This window comes from Dreissena polymorpha, chromosome 2 (assembly GCF_020536995.1).
Source record: "Dreissena polymorpha isolate Duluth1 chromosome 2, UMN_Dpol_1.0, whole genome shotgun sequence".
NCBI classification, from domain to species: Eukaryota; Metazoa; Mollusca; class Bivalvia; order Myida; family Dreissenidae; genus Dreissena; species Dreissena polymorpha.
In genome coordinates, this window is record NC_068356.1 from 66,446,776 (window position 1) to 66,469,461 (window position 22,686).

General features: G+C 34.7%; 1 protein-coding gene across 8 annotated transcripts in view; it reads left to right on the top strand.

Annotated features, from left to right (window-relative positions):
* LOC127867407 (lipopolysaccharide-induced tumor necrosis factor-alpha factor homolog) overlaps positions 1-22,686 on the top strand; it is a 191,717-nt gene that overhangs the window by 163,818 nt on the left and 5,213 nt on the right. For 4 of the 8 annotated variants that reach the window (XM_052408534.1, XM_052408538.1, XM_052408533.1 and 1 more), the window contains exons 2-7: positions 2,040-2,097; positions 13,361-13,387; positions 14,361-14,384; positions 15,135-15,155; positions 17,458-17,478; positions 21,835-21,879. In XM_052408534.1, the coding sequence (XP_052264494.1) occupies positions 2,046-2,097; positions 13,361-13,387; positions 14,361-14,384; positions 15,135-15,155; positions 17,458-17,478; positions 21,835-21,879 (190 nt within the window). In that variant the 5' untranslated portion in view covers positions 2,040-2,045. Of the gene's footprint in view, positions 1-349; positions 532-2,039; positions 2,098-13,360; positions 13,388-14,360; positions 14,385-15,134; positions 15,156-17,457; positions 17,479-21,834; positions 21,880-22,686 lie in introns of all 8 variants that reach the window. The other 4 variants (XM_052408535.1, XM_052408536.1, XM_052408537.1 and 1 more) reach the window with 2 other exon arrangements.

The following is a 22,686-nucleotide window of genomic DNA, read 5'->3' on the forward strand; positions in this document are numbered from 1 at the left end:
AAATTATTGTCCAAATCGGACACATCCGAATTCCTATGCAACAGGGCATATTCCTCTGGACAAGTTTGAGCAACAAACACAGAATTTGTTTGTCCGAAAAATGCATCTTAACCTAAAATTGATCGTAATTTGTTTACGGAATCTTCATTCAAATTATCAAGATCAAAAAAAATTACCAAATCGAAACAGCAGCCTCGTTGTTTTTCTTTTTACCGGAAGAAGACTCAACATTTGGATTTTTTGTTTTTATGGTTATTGGTAGATTGTGAGGCACCCAACAGGTTATTTGGCAATGACCTTTCAATCGTGACACTTTTGTTTTTATTTTCATTAACTCTTTTTACAACAGATTTCAGTTTCTTTGAGGCACCAGACGGGATAGGTTCATCGCACTCGAAGCCAGAGAATTCGCCCTCAGACGATTAAAAAATTGACTGGACATCGTCTTCGTCGTGTTTTTTAGACCTACTTGACATCATCAAGCAAAAACACAGTAAACAGTATGCCGGCTAGCACGTGAACAACACCAAAGTATGCACAAAAAGTATCAGTATATTTTTAACCTCGCCATATAATTCCTGTAACAAAACAATAACGCTGGCATACTAAACATGTAGAAAGATGATTCAAAATGACAACGCAAAAACCTTTTAAAAAAAGGTTGAAAGAAAATAAATATCAATACACGTGGTCTTTACTCACCCAAAGAACGTTCACAGCCTACTTTCTAGAGCTATCTGTACATAGACAACGATCGCTGAAATAACTATGAGCACTTCGTGCATTTCGTTGTCTTTATAGATGGTTATTACGTGGGTAAAGGTCAAAATTTTTACCTTTAAAAACAGCGAAATAGACTGGTCACTGGAGTAATATGCTTGTATACTGTAGGCTGGAGGCCTTGTGAAAATAATGGCAGTGGGGTGGATATACACACAGAAAACTAGTTTTTTAAGGATATTATAAACTAAAAAAGAGAACAGTATTAATTAAGATGAAAATCAAATTTCTTTAATAAGAAAAATCCTCATTTGGTAAACGTACCGGTAGTAAGAGACTTAATTGTGCTGTTGCCCCTGAAGAACATAATATCAAGCGTCCATTCATGTATATTCCTTGTAATACTGTATGAAATCTTTTATAGCGAATAGAAACAGGAAAACATTGACATATTAAAGAAGGACTGTCCGACATATTTCACAGGGATTTTTCCCTTTGTCCCCCGCTCAGTACTTACTTTCACATGCTATCAATAATGCTTGTAGAAGATTATTGCATATCATTACATTTTCACTGCATGATTTGGACCCATTTACAAAGACATTGATAATAAGGGTGTACCTGACACAATTAAATTTATATTGAATTTTACTTTATATCATATTAATGGTGGTTTTTAAAAAGATTGTCTTTTAGTTATTGTTATGGTATTACATTCCTTGCCTTATAATTAAACACTGGATCTAATGGACAAAAAATCTTGTTAAGCAAAATGGTGTTAAAATAAATCCTGGGTAACACCTATCCAATGCAGGTTTACACCTGTACTGCATTCTTTCTTTGTAAATAATTGGTGTTGCAGGTAAGAAACAACTTTAGCTTCATCAAATTTGCTTAAATTCGTGTTACCTTACTTTTTAAATACATTACTGTTTGTTCTCATAAATACATTATTCGTAATGTATGTCATTTTTAATGATCAGTCAATGTACTAATAATAAATGTGAATTATTGCTTACACTAAAATCAAGTGGTTCTAGCTACATTTTGTTATTATTCATTATGTTTTTCCGGTACTATATTAAGCTGTAATTGTGTATGATTTATTGAGAATGGTTGTGTATTTTGTTTGTATTATTGTATGACTGCATTCCGTCTTTGAAAATAATTGGTTTTTGTCTATATGGCTTGGCAGTCAGACTTTGTCTTTAAACTTTCAAAAACAACAAAGTATAATAAGTTGTTATGTCAGTGAAAAAACTCTTGTCCATGGTTATTTTTATAAGCATTACAATGATTAAATGTTACATTTATTTCAGTACAAGATGTCAGCCCCGCCACCATATCCCGGTAATGAGAAGGGAATGCCTCCTCCAAGTATGTTTATAATAATGTAGCCTTGTTCTGGGAAATCTGGGCTCAATGCATGTGCGTGTTGTCCCAGATAAGCCTGTGTACTCTGGACAAGTTAATCAGGGACATCATTGTCCGCTTTTATTGAATTTTACGTTTAAAGGAAGTCTACGAAGCAAAAATCCACTTAAGTAAAAGAAACAAATCCACTTAAGCGGATATATATATTATCCCAGATAAGCCTGTGCAGACTTCACAGGCTAATCTGGGATGACACTTCATGCACATGCTTCAGGTTTTTTTTTCCCACTTTTTTGGAAGATTGCCCATGGCTTTGGAATTGGGAATTTTATCGTCATTTTCATGAAATTGGGAAAATAAATTCATTAGCCTTTTTTCCACACGAAAAGTCCACAGATAAGGGAAAAACTTAATTTGATATAACTCTTTATAATCATTCAAATTAAAAGAAAATAATTATATAATACTTTGTTAGATGTAATTGATTTAAAATTAATATAAAATACTCATTATACACTCCTTTCTAAAAAAATAATAATTTATTTTATATTTTTTTAGCTTTTGTGACCGGTCTTTGTCCGTCTTCCGTCCGTCCGTCTGTTGTGCACATTTGGTTTGTAAACACTCTAGAGGCCAAATTTATGTCGGATCTTCATGAAACTTGGTCAGAAGATTTGTTCCAATAATATCTTGATCAAGTTAGAAACTGGGTCATGCTGGGTCAAAAACTAGGTAACTAGGTCAAAAAAAGAAAATCCCTTGTAAACACTGTAGAATTCAAATTTCATGCCCAATCTTCATGTAACTTTGTCAAAATGTTTGCCTTTATGATATGTTGGTCGAGTTCAAAAGTAGTTACGGTCCGTTGAAAAACATGGCCGCCAGTGGGCGGGGCAGTTTTCCTTATTTGGCTTTAGAGACACCTTGTAAACACTCTAGAAGTCACAATTTTTTCCCAATCATCATGAAAGTTGGTCAAAACATTGGTTTTATTGATATCACGGACATGTTTGAAAATGGTTCAGATCGGTGAAAAAACATGGCCGCCAGTGATCAGGGCATTTTTCTCTATATGTATATAGTGAAAACATGTGAACACTCTAGAAGTCACATTTTTGGCCCAATTTTCATGAAATTTGGTCAGAACATTTGTTTCCTTGATATGAGAGTTGAGTTCAAAAATGGTTCCGATCAGTTTAAAAACATGGCTGCCGGGGGGGGGGGGGGGGGCGGCAGTTTTCCTTATTTGGCTATAGAGAAACCTTGTAAACACTCTAGAAGTCACAATTTTTGCCCAATCATCATGAAAGTTAGTCAAAACATAGGTTTTATTGATATCTCGGACGAGTTCGAAAATGGTCCAGATCGGTGAAAAAACATGGCCACGAGAGGGCGGGGCATTTTTCTCTATATGTATATAGTAAAAAAACATGTGAACACTCTAAAAGTCACATTTTCTGCCCAATTTTCATGAAATTTGGTCAGAACATTTGTTTCTTTGATATGAGAGTTGAGTTCGAAAATGGTTCCGATCAGTTGAATAACATGGCTGCCGGGGGGGGGGGGGGCAGTTTTCCTTATTTGGCTATAGAGAAACCTTGTAAACACTCTTGAAGTCACAATTTTTGCCCAATCATCATGAAAGTTGGTCAAAATATAGGTTTTATTGTTATCTCGGTCGAGTTCGAAAATGGTCCAGATCGGTGAAAAAACATGGCCGCCAGTGGGCGGGGCATTTTTCTCTATATGTATATAGTGAAAACATGTGAACACTCTAGAAGTCACATTTTTGGCCCAATTTTCATGAACTTTGGTCAGAAAATTTGTTTCCTTGATAATGAGAGTTTGAAAATGGTTCCGGTTCCAATTTGCATGAAATTTGGTCAGAACATTATTTTGTTTCCTTGATATGAGAGTTGAGTTCGAAAATGGTTCCGGTCAGTTGAATAACATGGCTGCCGGGGGGTGCAGTTTTCCTTATTTGGATATATGTATAGAAACCTTGTAAACACTAGAAGTCACAATCATCATGAAAGTTGGTCAAAACATTGGTTTTATTGATATCTCGGGGGGGGGGGGGGCAGTTTTCTTATATGTATATAGTAAAAAAGCTTGTGAACACTCTAGAAATCACATTTTTTGCCCAATCATCATGAAACTTGGTACAAAGATTGGTTTAATATATATCACATAATTAATGCCATAATTATTGCCCTTAGATTGTCCAAATTTTCATTATATTATACAAAATCCTTGTAACACTCTAGAGGTCACAATTTTGTTTCAGATTTTATGAATCTTGGTCATAATATTTATTTTTGTAAGCAAAGTTTGATGTTTGGTAAGGGGGGGGGGGGGGGTCAACTCAAAATATAGGTCACCAGGTCAAATCTTACAAAAACAAAAACACTCCAAATGCCATAGTTTTGGTTCAATAATGATGAAACTTGACCAGGATGTTTGTCTGGACAATATCTAGGTCAAGTTTGACGTTTGGTAAAGATTGAATGAGCCGACTTCTCTCAGGTGAGCGAACTAGGGCCATCTTGGCCCTCTTGTTTGGACATTGGGAATTTTTTGCCACATTTTGGGAAAAAAGTATACTTTTGGGGATTCAGGGAACATAGCCGAATTTCGGCTATAAAATCGGGCCAAAAAAAACCTGTGCATTAAACACCATTTTCCCAGAGTGAGGTTAAAGTACTAAAAGATGCTATATATATACATGAAAGAGCGGTTCCATGATAAAAACCTGTCTTTATACTGACATGTGTATAAAAGCTGTATTGATACATTTAATCTTTGTATCTTTCTTCTCACTCAGAAAGGTGTATGTTAATATTATAGTGCTTCGTTTCATGTATCTATGACAACTAATGCAAATAAATCAATAACAGAAAGATGTTGTTTACAATGAAATTTCCTGAAATAACTTCTAATGTAATTGTTGCTAATGCATGCAGGTTTGTCATGGACAGACTTTTTACTATAGAAGACAAGCTGACATTGGGAAGAAGACATCAAACATAACATGATTTGGCTTACATATTTTGTATGCTTTTTTTACATTGCACTTTGCTTGTCATTTTGTTTATACATTTGTTTTATTCTACCTACATGTATCTTAAGATTTATAAACAATATATCCATAAAATGCATGTGTCTTCAATCATTGTTCTGTAAAATGTGTTATACATGCACATACAAAGTTTCTTTGTTGCGGGAAAGTGTTTAGTTAAATAGCAAATATACCTGTTTTTCTGTTCAAAGTACATGTTAATGGCCCAGTTCTTTATACAGTTATCTTCATTCTGTATTGCACTTATTCTTAAGCTATTGGTTATTTTGCCACATTCATTTCAAATTTTAAATCTGCAGTTGAAATATTGATATGGTTAAAAAAACTGATGGTCTATTCTAATTTCAAATAATTGTTTTGTGTTGTACATGTCTAATCTCTTGCTCAATAATGAGGCAGTTCACCATTATGGATTCATCTGTGAATTGGTTTTTATGAACCAGGATATATATTACGTGTAGTTTTTCCGGTTTTAATCAGATTCTTCTTATGGGCGTTCATCATTTGAAGTACTGAAATCATATCCCTAAATGAGGTAGTCTACGTCAGTATTTGTGATATCATCTTGAATGATCCATTGATATTGTGCGTGACTTAGAAGGAAGTACGTTGGCTCTTCATATTAGTTCATTCTTTTGCATTTAACCTAATTCAATACAGTGTTCTTTTGTCAATATTTGGCACTCCATGTTTTATTACAAAGCGTATGTATTTAAATTGAATGTGTGGTTAGTAGAACATTTATTGATTTTTGCTTATCAGTTCACCATGCTTTAAGTGATTGAGAACGAATTGATAAAATTTGAACTGCTTGTGGTAATATGTTCATACAACAAGAAGTTCATTTATTGATCACTTGAGCACAAATTGCTCAATGAGAACTGTTGTGGTCACGGTACATGTATGTCTGATGTCAGCTATTGCGTGTCATTTGCTGTTTGATTGTCATGCTTTACCTCGTCTAGAAGCCATTGTTAGCTCGACTATTACATATTAAATATATATAGTGGAGCTATCCTACTCACCCCGGCGTTGGCGTTTCAGTGCCGTGCCGTTAGCGTGCAAATGTTAAAGTTTTCTTACTACCCCAATTATTTTCATTGTCCCTTGACATATTGCTTTCATATTTTGCATACTTGTTTACCAACATGACCCCAACCTATAAACAAGAGCAGACAATTCTATCAAGCATTTTGTCATAATTATGGCCCCTTTTCCACTTAGAATATGCAGCAAATGTTAAAGTTTGCGTACTACCCCAAATACAGTCAATCCTGAATTCAGCGGTCAGTCAAGGGAAATGACCCATGTGACCGTTGTCCACAGGTGACCGTTGGATTCGGATCACAATTTTAAGAATGTAAGTCAGTTGGTAGTACTGCTACGTTGTTACCCCACCCAGTCGTTTGCATACAGTGTAAAACAAATGCTCATTGCTGTTGTTATTCCGTGAATTATTATTCCGCTTGCTTTAAAAGAAATGTTGTGTACGCTAGTAAGCTCTTTTAAAGAATGATCTGAAAATGTTAGTTTTAAATAGATGCTTAATGTTATAAGTACAATGTACTTGTTAGCGGTCATTTAAATAGCGATAATTACTTTAAATTTGTCACAAACTCTAACATATTTTCTTTTGAAGATACCCCCACAATTATCCCCAGAAAAGAAACATTCTCAACACCTTATTATTTGTTTACTTGCAGCGGGCCGCTTTTATAATATCAAATACAATTACCGCTGGTCAAACATGAATTTCAGAGTAGAATATAATGGCCGTTATGGCCAGGTGGCCTTTAAATTCAAGTGTAATTTAGAGTGTTTTTCGTCAGGAGGATTCCAGACTGACCGTTGTCTGCAGGTGACCGGTAAATTCAGCTGGCCGTTAGATCAGTTTCCACTGTATTTTCAATGTCCCTTGACATATTGCTTTCATATTTTGTATACTTGTTTACCATCATGACCCCAACCTATAAAGAAGAGCAGACCACTTTATCAAGCATTTTGACAGAATTATTGCCCCTTTTATACTTAGAATATGCATATTTTTGATAAATCTATGTCAAACTTTGCGTACTACCCCAAATATTTCCTATATCCTTTGACATATTGCTTTTATATTTTGCATACTTGTTTACCAACATGACCCCAACCTATACACAAGAGCAGACCACTGTATCAAGCATTTTGTCATAATTATGGCCCCTTTTACACTTAGATAATTAAGATAAACATTTTGCTTAAATTTCCATAACTTCTTTATTTATGATCACATTTTCTTATTACTTTGACAAAACAACACTTTCCTGAATACCACAATGGTTTCCACCCAAACAATACCCCAAGCCCCTACCAAGAATCCCCCCCCCCCAATTTTTTTATTTTTTTTAAACATCATCTTATAAATTACCACACCCCACATTATACCCCTTCTCACCCACCCTACCCCCCAAACCTCCCCCCTCCCAATTTTTTTTTAACATCATCTAATAAATTACTCCACCCCTTATTATACCCCCTTCTCTCCCCCCAACCCCCCCCCCCAATTTTTTTTTTTTAACATCATCTAATAAACTACCACACTCCACATTATACCCCCCTCTCACCCCCTCCCCCCCCCCCCCTCAAAATTTTTTTTTTCCTTTTTTTTATTTTTGAAAGATTGTCTAATATATGACCACACCCCACATTATACCCTCTCCCCCCCCCCCCAAAAAAAACCACTTTTTTTTCCTTGTTTTATTTTTGAAAGATCGTCTAATAAATTATTGAATATGAACAATTTCCCAATGATGCCTTACATTATACTGTCAAGCACTCGAATAGTCGAGCGTGCTGTCCTCTGACAGCTCTTGTTTCATCCAATCTTGATGAAACTTAGTCAGAAGGATTAGTTTAGTTTAATCCTATTTATTCTTGTTCAATTGAATTGAAAGTTCTTATTAATTATTCTAAAAGCTCTCAAGCCTGTTTCCTGGGCCTAGAACCAGTACTTGGTGTCTTTGGTAGAAATCTAAAGCATGCTCCCACAGTAGGGATTGAACCCTTGACCTCCTGTTCGCTAGGTGGACATCATAACCATTATATCACGGCGACCCCAGAATGGTTATCTTGACAATACTAAGGCAGAGTTCGAATCTCTGTCAAGTGTGACCAAAACTGAGCATTTAAGGTCAAAGGTTAGAAAAACTTTGTTACAACTGCAAAGTCTTCATTTATGACACAATCTTGATGAAACTTTACCAAAATGTGTATTTTGAAAATGTCAAGACTAGGTTTGAATCTGAGTCAGAAGTGTCCAAAAATAAGTAACCAGATCAAATATTAGAAAAATCGTGTACCCACTGTAGAGGCCACATTTTTATGTCCCCCACTATAGTAGTGGGGAACATATTGTTTTTGCCCTGTCTGTTGGTTGGTCTGTTGGTTGGTTTGCGCCAACTTTAACATTTGCAATAACTTTTGCAATATTGAAGATATCAACTTGATATTTGGCATACATATGTATCTCATGGAGCTGCACATTTTGAGTGGTGAAAGGTCAAGGTCAAGGTCATCCTTCAAGGTCAAAGGTCAAATATATGGGTCAAAATCGCTCATTTAATGTACACTTTTGCAATATTTGAATATTCAAGATAGCAACTTGATATTTGGCATGCATGTGTATCTCATGGAGCTGCACATTTTGAGTGGTGAAAGGTCAAGGTCATCCTTCAAGGTCAGAGGTCAAATTTATGTGGCCGAAATCGCTCATTTTGTGAGTACTTTTGCAATATTGAAGATAGCAACTTGATATTTGGCATGCATGTGTATCTCATAGAGCTGCACATTTTGAGTGGTGAAAGGTCAAGGTCATCCTTCAAGGTCAAATATATGGGTAAAAATTGCTCATGTTATGTCACTTCTGCAATATTGAAGCTAGCAATTTTATATATTCGACATGCATGTGTATCTCATGGAGCTGCACATTTTGAGTGGTGAAGGGTCAAGGTCATCCTTCAAGGTCAAACGTCATATACGGGGACATAGTGTTTCACAAACACATCTTGTTTACTAAGACTTAATGAAACTTAGTCAAAATATTTATCTTGATGGTGTCTGAACTGAATTTAAATCTGGGTCACATGCGTCCAAAAACAAGATTATCAGTTTATATGATAGAAAAACCTGGTCAACTTGTACATGTCTCATCTATGACCATTTTAGACATTGTTCAGAATGTTCATCTTAACAATATATAAGCATAGTTTGGATATGGGTCACATAGGTCCCAAAGCAACATGGAATCTAAGAAAATCCTTGGTACAACTCTTGATACCACATGTACGACTCAATCTTGATGATACTAATGGTCGGAATGATTGTCTTAACTAGTTCAACTAGGAATTTAAGTCTAGACTATGTGTGTCTAAAAACTAGGTCACATTGATAAATCTTGGATAAGCCTTGTAACTACTCTAAGGAGCCATATTCATTACTTAATCTTAATGAAACTTGGACAGAATGTTTTCTCGACAATGTTTAGACTGAATCTGAAATTGGGTCACATGCATTAAAAAAGGTCAACAGGCCATACATGTATGATAGAAAAATCTTGTTACAAATTGTACCACTTATACAAGAGGCCTTATAAATGACATAATGTTGATGAAACTTGATAATAATGTTTACCTTTTTAAAAGGTTGACTGAGTTTGATTCTAAGTATTGTAATATTCATGCAAAAACCAGGTCATGTTCTAACATAAGAAAAGCCTTACTAACCACTATAGAGGCCACATTGTGCCACAATCTTGATGAAACTTGTTCAGAATCAGAGTGTTAATCTTGTCAATATCTAGGGCCAGTTAGAAATGTGGATCACATGTGTTAATTAACTAGATCACCAGTATTGCTATCAGTTACAGCGAACGTTCAATGTAGTTTGCGAACGTTCGCTATTGAAAATTCGGTTCGCCGCCAACCAACGCAAATTCTCTAGGGAGGTAGTTTGCTACCGAAACCAAAGTCTAGTGCGTTCAGTTACAGCCAACATTCGCTTTGTTTGCGAACGTTTGCTATTGAACGCTCCGTTCGCTGCGAACCGAAGCAAACCCTCTCGCGAGGTAGTTCACTAGCAAAAACAATCGTTCAATAAGACCGAATCTGAAACAAACTATCATTGGCGAACGTTCGCTGTTACTGAATGCGCTACTGGTCAAATCTTAAAAAACCTTGTTAACACTCTAGAAGACACATTTACTCAATTTTGATGGAATGTTATTTTGACAATATCAAAGCCATGATTGAATCTGGATCACACGAGGTAAACAAACTAGGTAATCAGATCAAGTCTTTGACTATTGGTGTATCTTGAACTCAGGTTAGGGTTACATTTGTTATAGTTCTTCAATATGTTCTATAGTAAGACCAAAGTCTTTATCATTAAAAACTGTATTCTCAGATTAGCCTGTGCAGTCTGCAGCAGCTAATCAACGGTAACGTTTTCCGTTATAACTGTTTTTTATGCCCCCTTTCGAAGAAAATGGGTAAAAGCGGCGCAGTAGGCGGCATTGTGTTTCTGACAAACACATCGTGGTAAAAGGTCAAGGTCATCCTTCAAGGTCTAAGGTCAAAAATCCAAATCCAAGGGGAGTAATAAGCTTTAAAGAGAGATAATTAATCAATATTGAACATAGCAACTTGATATTTGGCATGCATGTGTATCTCATGGAGCTGCACATTTTGAGCGGTGAATCTACAGTCACGGTAGTGGCTTTTAATTATTTGCTACTAAAAATAGAGATTTGTTAGAGACAATTATTTTCAAGGGAAGTAATTTATATAATTATAAATCTCAGATCATATATTTCCTTACTAAGAATTTAAGTTCTTTTCACAGTTACTGTACATATTTTTGATTTTGATTATTTTTTCTCAAATGATTGATTTGTCAAAGTTTTTTTTTAAATGATATAATTATCATTTCTTTCCTGAACTAATTTGTGAAGGTTAGGGTTCATTACATACCCGTTGACTTATGTCCATAGATTCATGATGAACTCTGGCTATGATCTCTTTGATAAACCACAGGCCTTGGTTGTCAGTGATGTGTCTGACTTGGTCATTTTGACTGTCTACAGACCCCCCCCTCCCCCCCCCCCCCCCCCCCGTTCAATTGGACAAAATCCAAGGGAAGTAATAAGCTTTAAAGGGAGATGATTTCTTTACCTGCCAAATGATAAATAGAAATTTTATTTCAAAGCGGCGCAGAAGGGGGCATTGTGTTTCTGAGGAACACATCTCTTGTTTTGTTAAGAAGAGACGTCCGTCAAACAAAAAATACAATAAAATCAAAAAGTGCTTACCCTGATTAGCCTGTGCACAGATTAATTCTGGGACAACTATTAAAATTCATTTAACCCTTTACCACTTAGACGTCTTTTGATGCATTTAAAATCCCTTTGCTATCTGAGTGGGAAAGGGTTAAGTGCGAGTTATTTGATCAGTCCTTACCATTCCTCCCTATAAATGATTGATTTATGAAACAAAAAGCAAACAAATATTTATATTTTTTTCTTGTTTATAAGGCTATGCACTCCAGTATTGAGGTAAGGGTCACAGTTGTGTTCTTGGCATGCGTTGTTAGGTTGGAGTAATTGTTAATTAGTACCTACGAAACAATGTCAGATTACCTTATAATTACACCTGCATGCATGAAGTTTCGATGTCAGATAAATTGTATTTCAGTGCTTCTCTTTAAGAAAAATATATTATAATTGCCCCTAAGCGTATCGTGTTTAAGCATTGCCATTTTGCATTATGCAGAAAAACAATAATCTGAAATGTTGACACTGTATTTTAAAGTCTCCATCAATCTTCATCCATGTATGTAAAATTGTAACAATTTATTTACAAAAAGTTTGACAGATATCACTTAAAGAGTTGTTATTTCCCGTGTTATTTATAGCAGGGTCTATGATTATCTTCTTCAACATTTCCTATAAATAGTTAAAATTTTCCCAACATTTTTGTGATATCAGGTTTTGACTGCACTTGTAGTAAAGACAACATATAAACAGGGCCATTTAAATCCATTTATGCCTAGCGTCTAGAAAAAAGGCCTTGGCAAACAGCCAGGGGTGGCGAAATCAAATGTCCGAGTTGCCCGAGTCGTACATTTGCTTGTCTGGGCAACTGATTTTTTTCAATTAAGTTGTCCGTTGACAACAAGTTTTTTAAAAGTCGGGTCCAGGTATACAAAAAAAAATTGTATTAAAGCCTAGTTAAGTTTTACAAAATCGGATGTTGACATGCGATTACATTGTCAGTGCTATTTGCGGAGAAATCAAGCTAAAATACGGGCACTCTCCTGCGCAGTGATCTCCCTTATTCTATAAGAGACCAGGAGTATGCCGCATTTTAAACATTCGGCCCGACTGTTAGACAGTGTACAGACTGGTTTCTTTATTTTTACAATCAGACGGAAATAAAAAGTATCAAAGTAAGATAATCAAAACACGGTCTACCTTGTTATTTAAGACGACTTTAATGGTAAAAATGGAACATTTAGTTTTTTTAAATCTTCAACAACGGAGCAGAAACACGAAGCTTTGAGCAGTCCACCTCCCAAAAAAAAAAAAAAGAAAGATTATGATGAAAAATATGATCTAAGTAAACGCACCAGAACTTTTCAAGAAACTTGGCTCACAGATTTACTTATGTTCAACAAATGTTTTAATAACACTAGCTTTGCAAGATTAAAAGTTTTAGAAAGTCTTTATAATGTTTATAATATACTGCTATAATGAATGTACTATTGAAATACAACTATATACACAACTAGCAAATCATACGGACAAGTGTAGTTCAGCAACGTACAAGTTAAATTTCCTAAATGGTTGTCCGTGGTCAAGTATAGTTTTTTGAGATTTTGCCAACCCTGACAGCGTAGACCCAGATGAGACTCCGCATGATGACGCGTCTCATCTGGGTCTACGCTGTTTGCTTAAAGGAATTTCTATAAGAAATATTCTAAATGTAAAAATAAATATAATAAACAATCCTAATTTTGGAAATAAATTGATCCAATTTAGAAGGATGGAAAAGTGCACTAGGCATAAATGGGTTAACTTTGCTTCTGAGTGAGAAAGCGTTAACCCTTTTTTCACAGGGCACAGCTTATTAATACATGTTCTCATGTTCATTTCAGACCCTGCATACCCCCAACAGGCCCCAGGTAATGGAAGTCTATGATACTATTTATAATGTGTAAATGAGTATATTTAAATTAACCACAAATATAGTATTAAAGGCATTATGGGTTTGTTTCAACTAACCTAGTCATGAGCCATTTATGATATAAAGCTTGTATTTTATATAGGTATTGGGTATTGCTGCTTTTAAGTACATGTTATGAATGTGGCCATAATAGTTATGTTGTTATGTATTACTACAGTTAAAGACTAACATTCCATCATGAAAAATGTCTCTTTTATATGGCCACAAATGAAATGAAATACAATCTTCCTTCATGTAATGATTTTTGGACAAGGAATGTTAACAGCTTCGCAAGATTTGTCTCTTTTATATGGCCACAAATGAAATGAAATACAATCTTCCTTCATGTAATGATTTTTGGACAAGGAATGTTAACAGCTTCGCAAGATTTGTCTCTTTTATATGGCCACAAATGAAATGAAATACAATCTTCCTTCATGTAATGATTTTTGGACAAGGAATGTTAACAGCTTCGCAAGATTTGCTTGAGGGTTATACTTGTTTGTGTATTGATGTTATAAATGTATGTCATAATTGCACAATTTCACTAACTGCTTTTGTGGAAAAATGGTTTTCACTAAGTCTTGTTATTTACTTAATTGTAACTATAATTATATGGACCATGCTCTGTGAAAAGGGGGTTTAACGCATGTATGTAGAGAGTCACAAATTTGTCTGTGCAGTCAACAGAGGCTAATCAGGGAGGACACTTTCAGCTTTTATTGTATTTTCCATTTTAAGATAGTCTCTTCTTAGCAAGTCTTAGCAGTTCTTAGCGGACTGCACAGGATAATTGGGACGACACTTCACGCACGTGCATTAAATCCCCTTTTCACAGAGCAGAGCCCATATATATTGATTGATCGTTTATAATGTTTTGTGTATAACATGCAATATATTGATTGATTGTTATAATGTTTTGTGTATAACAGGCCCTGCACAGTACAGTCAACCCGGTGAGTGAGATGTTTGTGGTAGTTTTGGTTTGTTTACGTTATAAATGCTGATAATACTTGTTTTCACTAACATATACCTTATAATGTTATAACATTGTTTCTTGTTTTTATTGTTCTTCCCTTTTTATGCTCCCCCAAAAAAATTTGGGGGGAGCATATATTCGCCGCTTCGTCTGTCCATCCGTGTGTCTGTCCGTGTGTCTGTCTGTGCACAATTTTTTGTTCGGGCTATTTCTCAGCAACTAATGACCGGAATTCAATGAAACTTTATGGGAAGCTTCACTACCAAGAGGAGATGTGCATATTATCAGCAGGTTCTGGTCGGATGATTTTTCACTGTGCCTTCAAGACGTTTCCTTTTATCTGAATATATAGTGCAATATTGTGACAAAAAAAACTTTGGGGAGCATCACCCGTCTCCGACGGTTTCTTGTTTGTATAAGGTTTTTTTATTTTTTGAACAACAAAAAGCAGCTAATTAGACAGCATAGTTTGGAGGAACGAAATTTGTGCTAATGCTGACAAGAATCAACACATTATGCATGAAATTTCTCATTTAGTATGCATGATTTCTATTTTTATCTCTAACAGAGAATTAGAAACATATGAGCAAATTTGATAAAAAATGTTACTAATATGCCATTTTGAGACATATACATTATAGTTCAGTAGTCCTTACCATTCGCCCCTGTTGATGATTGATTTATGAAACAAAACAAAAATCTTAAAAACAACTTTCTTGTTTATAAGGTTATGCACCCCAATATGGAGGTAAGGTTGACCATTGTGTTCTTGGCATGCGTTGTTAGGTTCGAGCAATTGTAAATTATTACCTATGCTATAATGTCAGATGACCTTATAATTACACCTGCATGTATGAAGTATCAGTGTCAGATAGTTTGCATTCCAGTGCTTCTCTTTAAGAAAAATACTAGAATTGCTACGAAGCATATCGTTTTTAAGCAGTATTTGCATTTTGCAGAAAAACAACAATCTGAAATGTTTACACTGTATTTTTAAATGTCCATCAATCTTTATCCATGTATGTAAAATTGTAACACTTAATTTACATAATTTACAAAAAGTTTGACAGTTGAGTTAGAGACTTGTAATTTCACTTGTTATTTTTAGCAGGGTCTATGATTAACTTCTTCAAAATTTCCTATAAATAGTAAAAAAATCCCAACAATTTTGTGATATCAGGTTTTAACCACACTTATAGTAAAGACAACATATAAGAATAATTTTATGAAACATGTAAAAGGTGTAAACATGTTAAAATTTGCTGCAGATATAGGTATATCCTCTGTACACCACGTTTTAAACCTTTGATGGGTGCATGCATGACTGCCTTTATAGGATATGTTTACAGATAAACAGTAACTAAAAGTCAGTTTCAATTTGGTTTTGAAATATCTGCCAGCATACATGCCAGAATTTTTTAGGTCCAAAGCAGGACATTCCATAAAAAATTGTCGGGACATTTGACCAAAAAGCAGCACACCTTTACTGTAGTCAGTATAGTACTCTTGATACTTTTATTCAAGACATAAAACATCAGATATGAAGCATGAAATCTAAAACATAACAATAACAGTTTTATTAAATAAGACAATAGCAAACAACGAAGATAATAATCATCTTTTTGGAGTACAAAATCTGGAACATTACGACAACAATACTCATTAAACTACTTTCAATGGCAAACATTAACGCAGGGGAGGCTATCCAGTACACTGAAAGTACGGGTTACAGTAAACTAAGACAAAATGGGTACCACTTTTACTGTTTGTTGCGATGTTTTTTTAAGCATGTATCCATGCGCAGTTTGTTACTTGTCAATTGTCGTGGCTTAATTGGAGTAGGGTCAAACTGTCATGCATAGCACCTCTTTGATTTTGGAGTAGGGTCAAACTGTCATGCATAGCACCTCGTTGTTTTTATTACAATTACACCCAATTTCACTAGGGTATCACTTATTGGACTGTTTGTTGCGATTTTGGTATATTGCACATTCGTATTATCCCGCTATTTTGGAACTAAACATTGAATGTAAAAGACTCATTAATGACGTAGAGTTAATTTTACAAAACAATTGTTTTGTAAACCGTTTCAAACAAAGACAAAAACAAACACATTTTCAAAATTTATTTTATTATAATACAACTATCAATAGCAATAAGCGACCACTATCTTGAAGACCACCATGGTGTGAATGCCTGATAAAATCAATAATTAGCCGATAAGTCGCTGATAAGGTGTCGTAAACAACACTGGTACACACGAGAAGTAGAATCGGATTGTTAATTGGGGGCAATAAAGGGATTAGCGGTGGTAAGTGTTAGCGAAACATAGCTTGAATAGCGAATTTTATTGAGAACCTATAGACCTTACATCGTTTTTTTACGAATGTCGGAACAAATCGTCTCATATCGGGACGCCGGGACAAAGGGCCCAAAAAGCGGGACTGACCCGCCGAGATCGGGACGTCTGGCATGTATGGAAAACAGCATGTTGCCCGTAACACCGTTATACATGTCCCTTGCATTACAATAAACATGGGTGGACATTTGTTTGCAAGTTTATGAATTTCGCAGTATTCGGGTAAATGATTTTCAGGGGTCCCGTACCTGTAAAAATGGGGTCCAAAGTATTTTGTGTTTGTTTTTACTTCAAATTTGTTTTGTTGTATGTTCCCATGGAATGTGTGGGGCAAATTTAAACTCATATAATGATCTGTTTCACATGACACTTGATGCTTAAAACACAGACATGCACATAATTGTTGTCATGTTGTTTTGTTCCAATAATGGTTTAGGGAGGTAAAGATAATTTGGTTTCGTTGCTTGCTCTGAAACTGTCAGTGAGATCAATCATACAGTACATTGAGGCATATTCCCTACAAACAAGTCATGTGGATATTGTAAAGCCATTTCTGGACCATTGATCTTTCAGAGAGTAATGGCCCAATATGTTTGTCCCCATGATTACAATTTTGCTTCATGCTTTGAACTGTAAATGACATCCTTGCATAAAAAAACAACAATTTTTAACTGTGTCTCTTGTTTATCAGGTTATGCACCCCAATACGGAGGTAAGATGGATTGTTGTGTCCTTGGAATGTGTTACTCAGTTTCAGTTCCTGTTTTATTAATACAAACGAAACAGTGTCAGATTACCTTATAATTACACCTGCATGTATTGAGTATACATTTGTATTCTAGTGCTAACATAATGTTTAAGCCGTATTATTATGTGTTCAGCAGAGAAACACAAAGCTCAAATGTTTAAATGGTAATTTATAAGTCACCATCTGTAGTATTGATTTCCATTGGTAATATTTTTTTTATCTGAACAAATTCTTTGAAAGTTGCTTTTAAAAAGTTGAAATTTCACTGGCTGTTGATAGGAGGTATCAGAATTATTAAATGTGTGCATCATTTCCTATAAATACCTGGCACATTGCACTGTTTTGTGATTTCCTTTTTAACCACACTTGAGTAATAGCAAAGTAATCACATGAAGACTTTCAATAATTGCTGTTTGTTCTCTTGGAACACAATTTTACAGGAATTAAATATAAATTTGATCAAATTTACAAAAATTTATGATTGTTGTGTAACTGTGACCATAGCTAATTGGTTAAGGCCATGCACTTATAGATCAATCGTAAAATGTGGCATAATTAATTATTTGATGACTTTTTAATACACTTATAATAGAAAAGCTCTGATTGACACTTAGTGTTCAGCTACTTGCATCAATAGTCACATATCCCCATCCTATATTCCAATATTCACATGCATAGATAAATCAAATGATCAAAGCTGATATTTCAGATAAAAAAGAGAGAACAGATCCAGTATTAACCCATTTATGCCCAGTGGACTCTCCTATCCTTCTAAATTGGATCAATATATTTCCAATAATAGGGATGTCTAGTATATTATTATACTATTTCTATATTTCTATATTTAGAGTATTTCTTACAGAAATTCCTTTAAGCAAACTGTGCAGACCCAGATGAGACACCGCATCATGCGGCGTCTCATCTGGGTCTTCTCTGTTTGCTAAGGCCTTTTTTCTATACGCTAGGCATAAATGGGTTAATGAACAAAAATGAGACATTTTCCATTTGATTCTTTTGTTTATTATTTTGGTATAAAACACATAAGGTTTTAGAGAATGAGATCAAAACCCTAAGAGCAAACAGTAGTTCTGAATAAAATAAGATGATAAATATTATTTGCACCATAGTGAAGTGATAATTACCAGTTATGGGTAACTTTATTCACATTAGGTTTGCTATGTAAACTATCACAGTAGTTAACTAGTAAGCATATAGTGTTTTGCCGAGTTTTGAATTGTTCCTGCTCTTTAGTTTAGATGTGTACTTTTTGTTCTGTTTTCTAAACTAGCTGTCTATTTTGTATATAATTGTTTTTTCTTCTTATAGCACCATGTTAGTTTACTGCTGTTTTGTGTTTGTTGATGCTGTTGATAGTTTTAAGTCACCTAAGCTTGAAGCACTTATTGTAAGCTATTGTGATCATGTTATGTCAGTCGTCTTTAGACATGCATTTTGCATAGCATGTTGTTAACTTTTAGCTTTTAGCAGTCTGAAGGCCTCATTTTTAGCTCGGTTGATTTCGGCAAAAACCCGAGGTATTGTCATAGCCAGCTCTTCTTATCCTAAAACCTTTTGAACATTGGTTCTAAAATGAAAGTGCTTCCACCTACAACATTGAAATTTCATATGTAGCTGCACCTTGATGAGCTCTACACTCCACTCCCAGATTTGGGTCACTAGGTCAAAGGTCAAGGTCACTGTGACCTTTAAAAAAAATATTCTGACAAGTTTTCATTTATTAAAAACTGCACCCTTCAGCCGAGCGTTGGCACCCATTATGCGGTGCTCTTGTTCATCCTATAATATGGAGACATGGTCTGAATGTTTATCTTGACAATAGTTAGGCCAATTATTAGTGTGGGTCACGTTAGCCCCAAAACTAGGCTACTAGGTCATATATTTGAAACAACTTTAAATTAAGTAACACTCTAGAGCCAGCATCTTAAGATATTTAGATATTGTTTATATGAGGTTCTTATGTGATGATGAACAGTTACAGTGCTTTGCTGCCACTTTTAACCCTTTGCATGCTGGGAAATTAGTCGTCTGCAAAAATGTCGTCTGCTGAATTTCTAAAATAAGAATTTTCTTTCATTTTTTTCCAAAGAATACTATCAGAATAGCAAACAGTTTGGATCCTGATGAGAGGACACGTTCTGTGGCGTCTCATCTGGATCCAAACTGTTTGCAAAGGCCTTTAAAATTCAGTTCCAGCGCTAAGCGTTAAGTAATTGAAATGAAAGAGCAACATTGAACTAAAATTGTTGTGTCCATTACCAGCCATGAGAGAAAATACTTTGTATCACAATGGCCCAAATCACTTATAAATACATAATCTGTTATATCTTGTTGTAAAATGTTTTTATTTTCTGGAAAGATACACAATGACATTTTTAGGTTTGCAAAAATCTTTCTTACTAAATGTCCATGGCTAAATAGATATTCGGAAGTAACATCTGTATTAACTGTCACACATATACTAACAAGAAAAAGAAACACCTGACAAATATCTGTAATAAAGGGAGAGTTTGTTTATATTTACTTATACATTTCTATACAAGATTAAACTCAGCTGCAGTTTTCCATGATAATCATTGGGTTATAAATTTGACTGTTTTCAATACTCGACTATTTAATGGAAAGACAAGCTATCCCTACTTACCTTGGCATCTGTGATACTGTAAAGGTGTAATGAAAGTCTTTATCTAATAAGGAGGAAAAATATTTAAGCAAAGAATTTTTAATTTACTTGAATATAAATGAGTATAAATGTACTGTTCATTTAAAGTTAAATTTGGGTAGTGATATATCACTTATTAAGACTTATTTATCTAATTTAACCAGTCAATACTATTTCTGCCTTTCTTGAAATAAAATCTGAGAAAAAAACAACACCAGATATTTTTTACATAACCAAAGTTAACTCAAATAGTGGTATTAAATAAAGGATATTTTCTAAACAACCTGAGCTATGGCCCCTTTTATAGCAAAAATAACCTTTTAAAACTTGTGTCGTTTGTAACATATATTATTGCTTGAGGGCTGAAACTTTACAAATGTATAAACCAGGATATGAATGTCTGCACTCTCATAGTTTGGTTGAGTATTTTGTGACATGAGTCAGATTTTTAGACAAAAGCAGAATATGACAACATCATTGTCTATGCTGCTCATTCCTAATGCAAGTTAATACTTGATAACATGTTCTGGAAAGTCACACTTTAGGCCATGTTGCATTATGATTTTCACAAGTGTCATCTATATTGTTTTTTATCATACAAAAATAATATACCCTTAATTTTTACCATTTATGCCGTAATAAAGAGATGTCAAACAATCATAATATGTATATTTATGATGATATTCTGTACATGAAGTACATTAAGATACTAGCATCTATAAATGGTCTATTGGTAGGCCACCCCATGCATTAAAATGTGCGTTTTGCATGAGTTTTCTGTGAAGGTCACAATATACCAAAAGATTTCCTACACAAATTCAATTTAAAAGCAATAACTTTAAGGAAAAATAAAGTCAAACTTTTGCGCATAGAGACCCTCATAACCATATCTTTCCTCGAAGAGCATTCCAAGCCGAATTGATTTTAGCAATAAAAAAGATAGGTCACGCGGTATGTAAGAAAGAACTCGTCACGAATCAAAAGTCACTGTTTTACGGCCATCTATTTACCGGCTTCTATCCAGTTCATGAGGGTTTCCCGCCATCTGTCAAATTCTTATGTAGTCTCCAATCTTCAGATAAAAGAGTGAATTTCTAGTAAACAAAAATGTTTTCCCTGCCACATGCACACAGAAATATACTAAAATAAAGTCATGGCAAGTGACCCTACAGAGAACCGTGTCTTCAAATAAATGATGTTCATGTTTTTAGAGAGTATAGCATTGCACTCCAAAAAGATTTAGTACATGTATATTGTAACCTGAACTGCTTACTGTTATGGAAATATGTACCTCTTTATTTCAGAATGGACTACTTTTGGCTTTAACTTCCTGCTTACAGCGTCACTATTGACCTTGTTTTCACAGTTTCAGCATTGAACCAGTCTCTTTGCTTGTTCATTACCACAGTTGGCTCTATTAAGTAAATGCCTTTGGTTTAGCTTATAACTTAGTCCAGCTGTTTATGAAAGTTCAGAGAGATCTTTCTGCACATTGATACCATTGGCCCTTAACTGTTATTTAAAAATCAACTAAATGACTATGGCAAAGCAATTGAAATTTTTACCTTGACTCAAGTGCTGACAGAGGGAAAACCATTCATTGTTTTCACAATTTTATATTTAATTTGCTATTCTTGTAGGTTATCCACAGCAGGGACCAGGTCATCCCCAGCAAGGTTATCCTGGTATGAAAGTTATTTTGTGTCGTCCATTTCGTTAGAATCGTTCATGATAAATGTTGCTTTATTCACCAAAATTTGCAACTGTTTCCTCAGAAGTAGTCCGTGTGGAAGTCTTATGTCATATATAAATTAAAGCAAGGCTTCGTGGTCTCATAAGCCCACTGGGTAGCATTTGCACAGGCTGGTCTTCGGCTTTGCTGGCAGCATTTAGCTTAACTGTTTACCACTTAGATACATATTTTTACGCATTTGTAGTCCCTTTGAAAGTTAATTTTTATTAAAGACCTTTCTTACTAGATTGAAGTTTAAAAGGGATTCATTTCCAAATCTTAGATACTGATGAGCAGCAAACAGCATAAAACCTGAACAGACTGCGAATTACTCACAGGCTGTTCTGGTTTTATGCTGTTTGCACATAGCCCTTTTCATTTTGCTTCTAAGTGGGAAAGGCTTAAGAGATATATTTTGGCATGATGCAGCTCATATAATCTTTGTGATGCAAAACGTATGTGCATTCTAATTTTTATGTGATTAAGGATATAATACATTATTGACAACTGCATTTACACAAAATTACTTTGATTTATGCCAATATTAATAAAAAGACTTCAATCGAAGGGATTGGGATGAATAACATGATTAAGTCACTATCTTAGTGCCGGTTATACTAATTAATGTATATTTAAATGTTGTTATTTTGGTAGATATATTAAATTCTACACATTTGCTATTGGAATAATTTGAATACATTTTGCTAAGATTAACCTGAATGCTTTGAATATTATCTGTTTACTGAAAACTTAAGTTCAA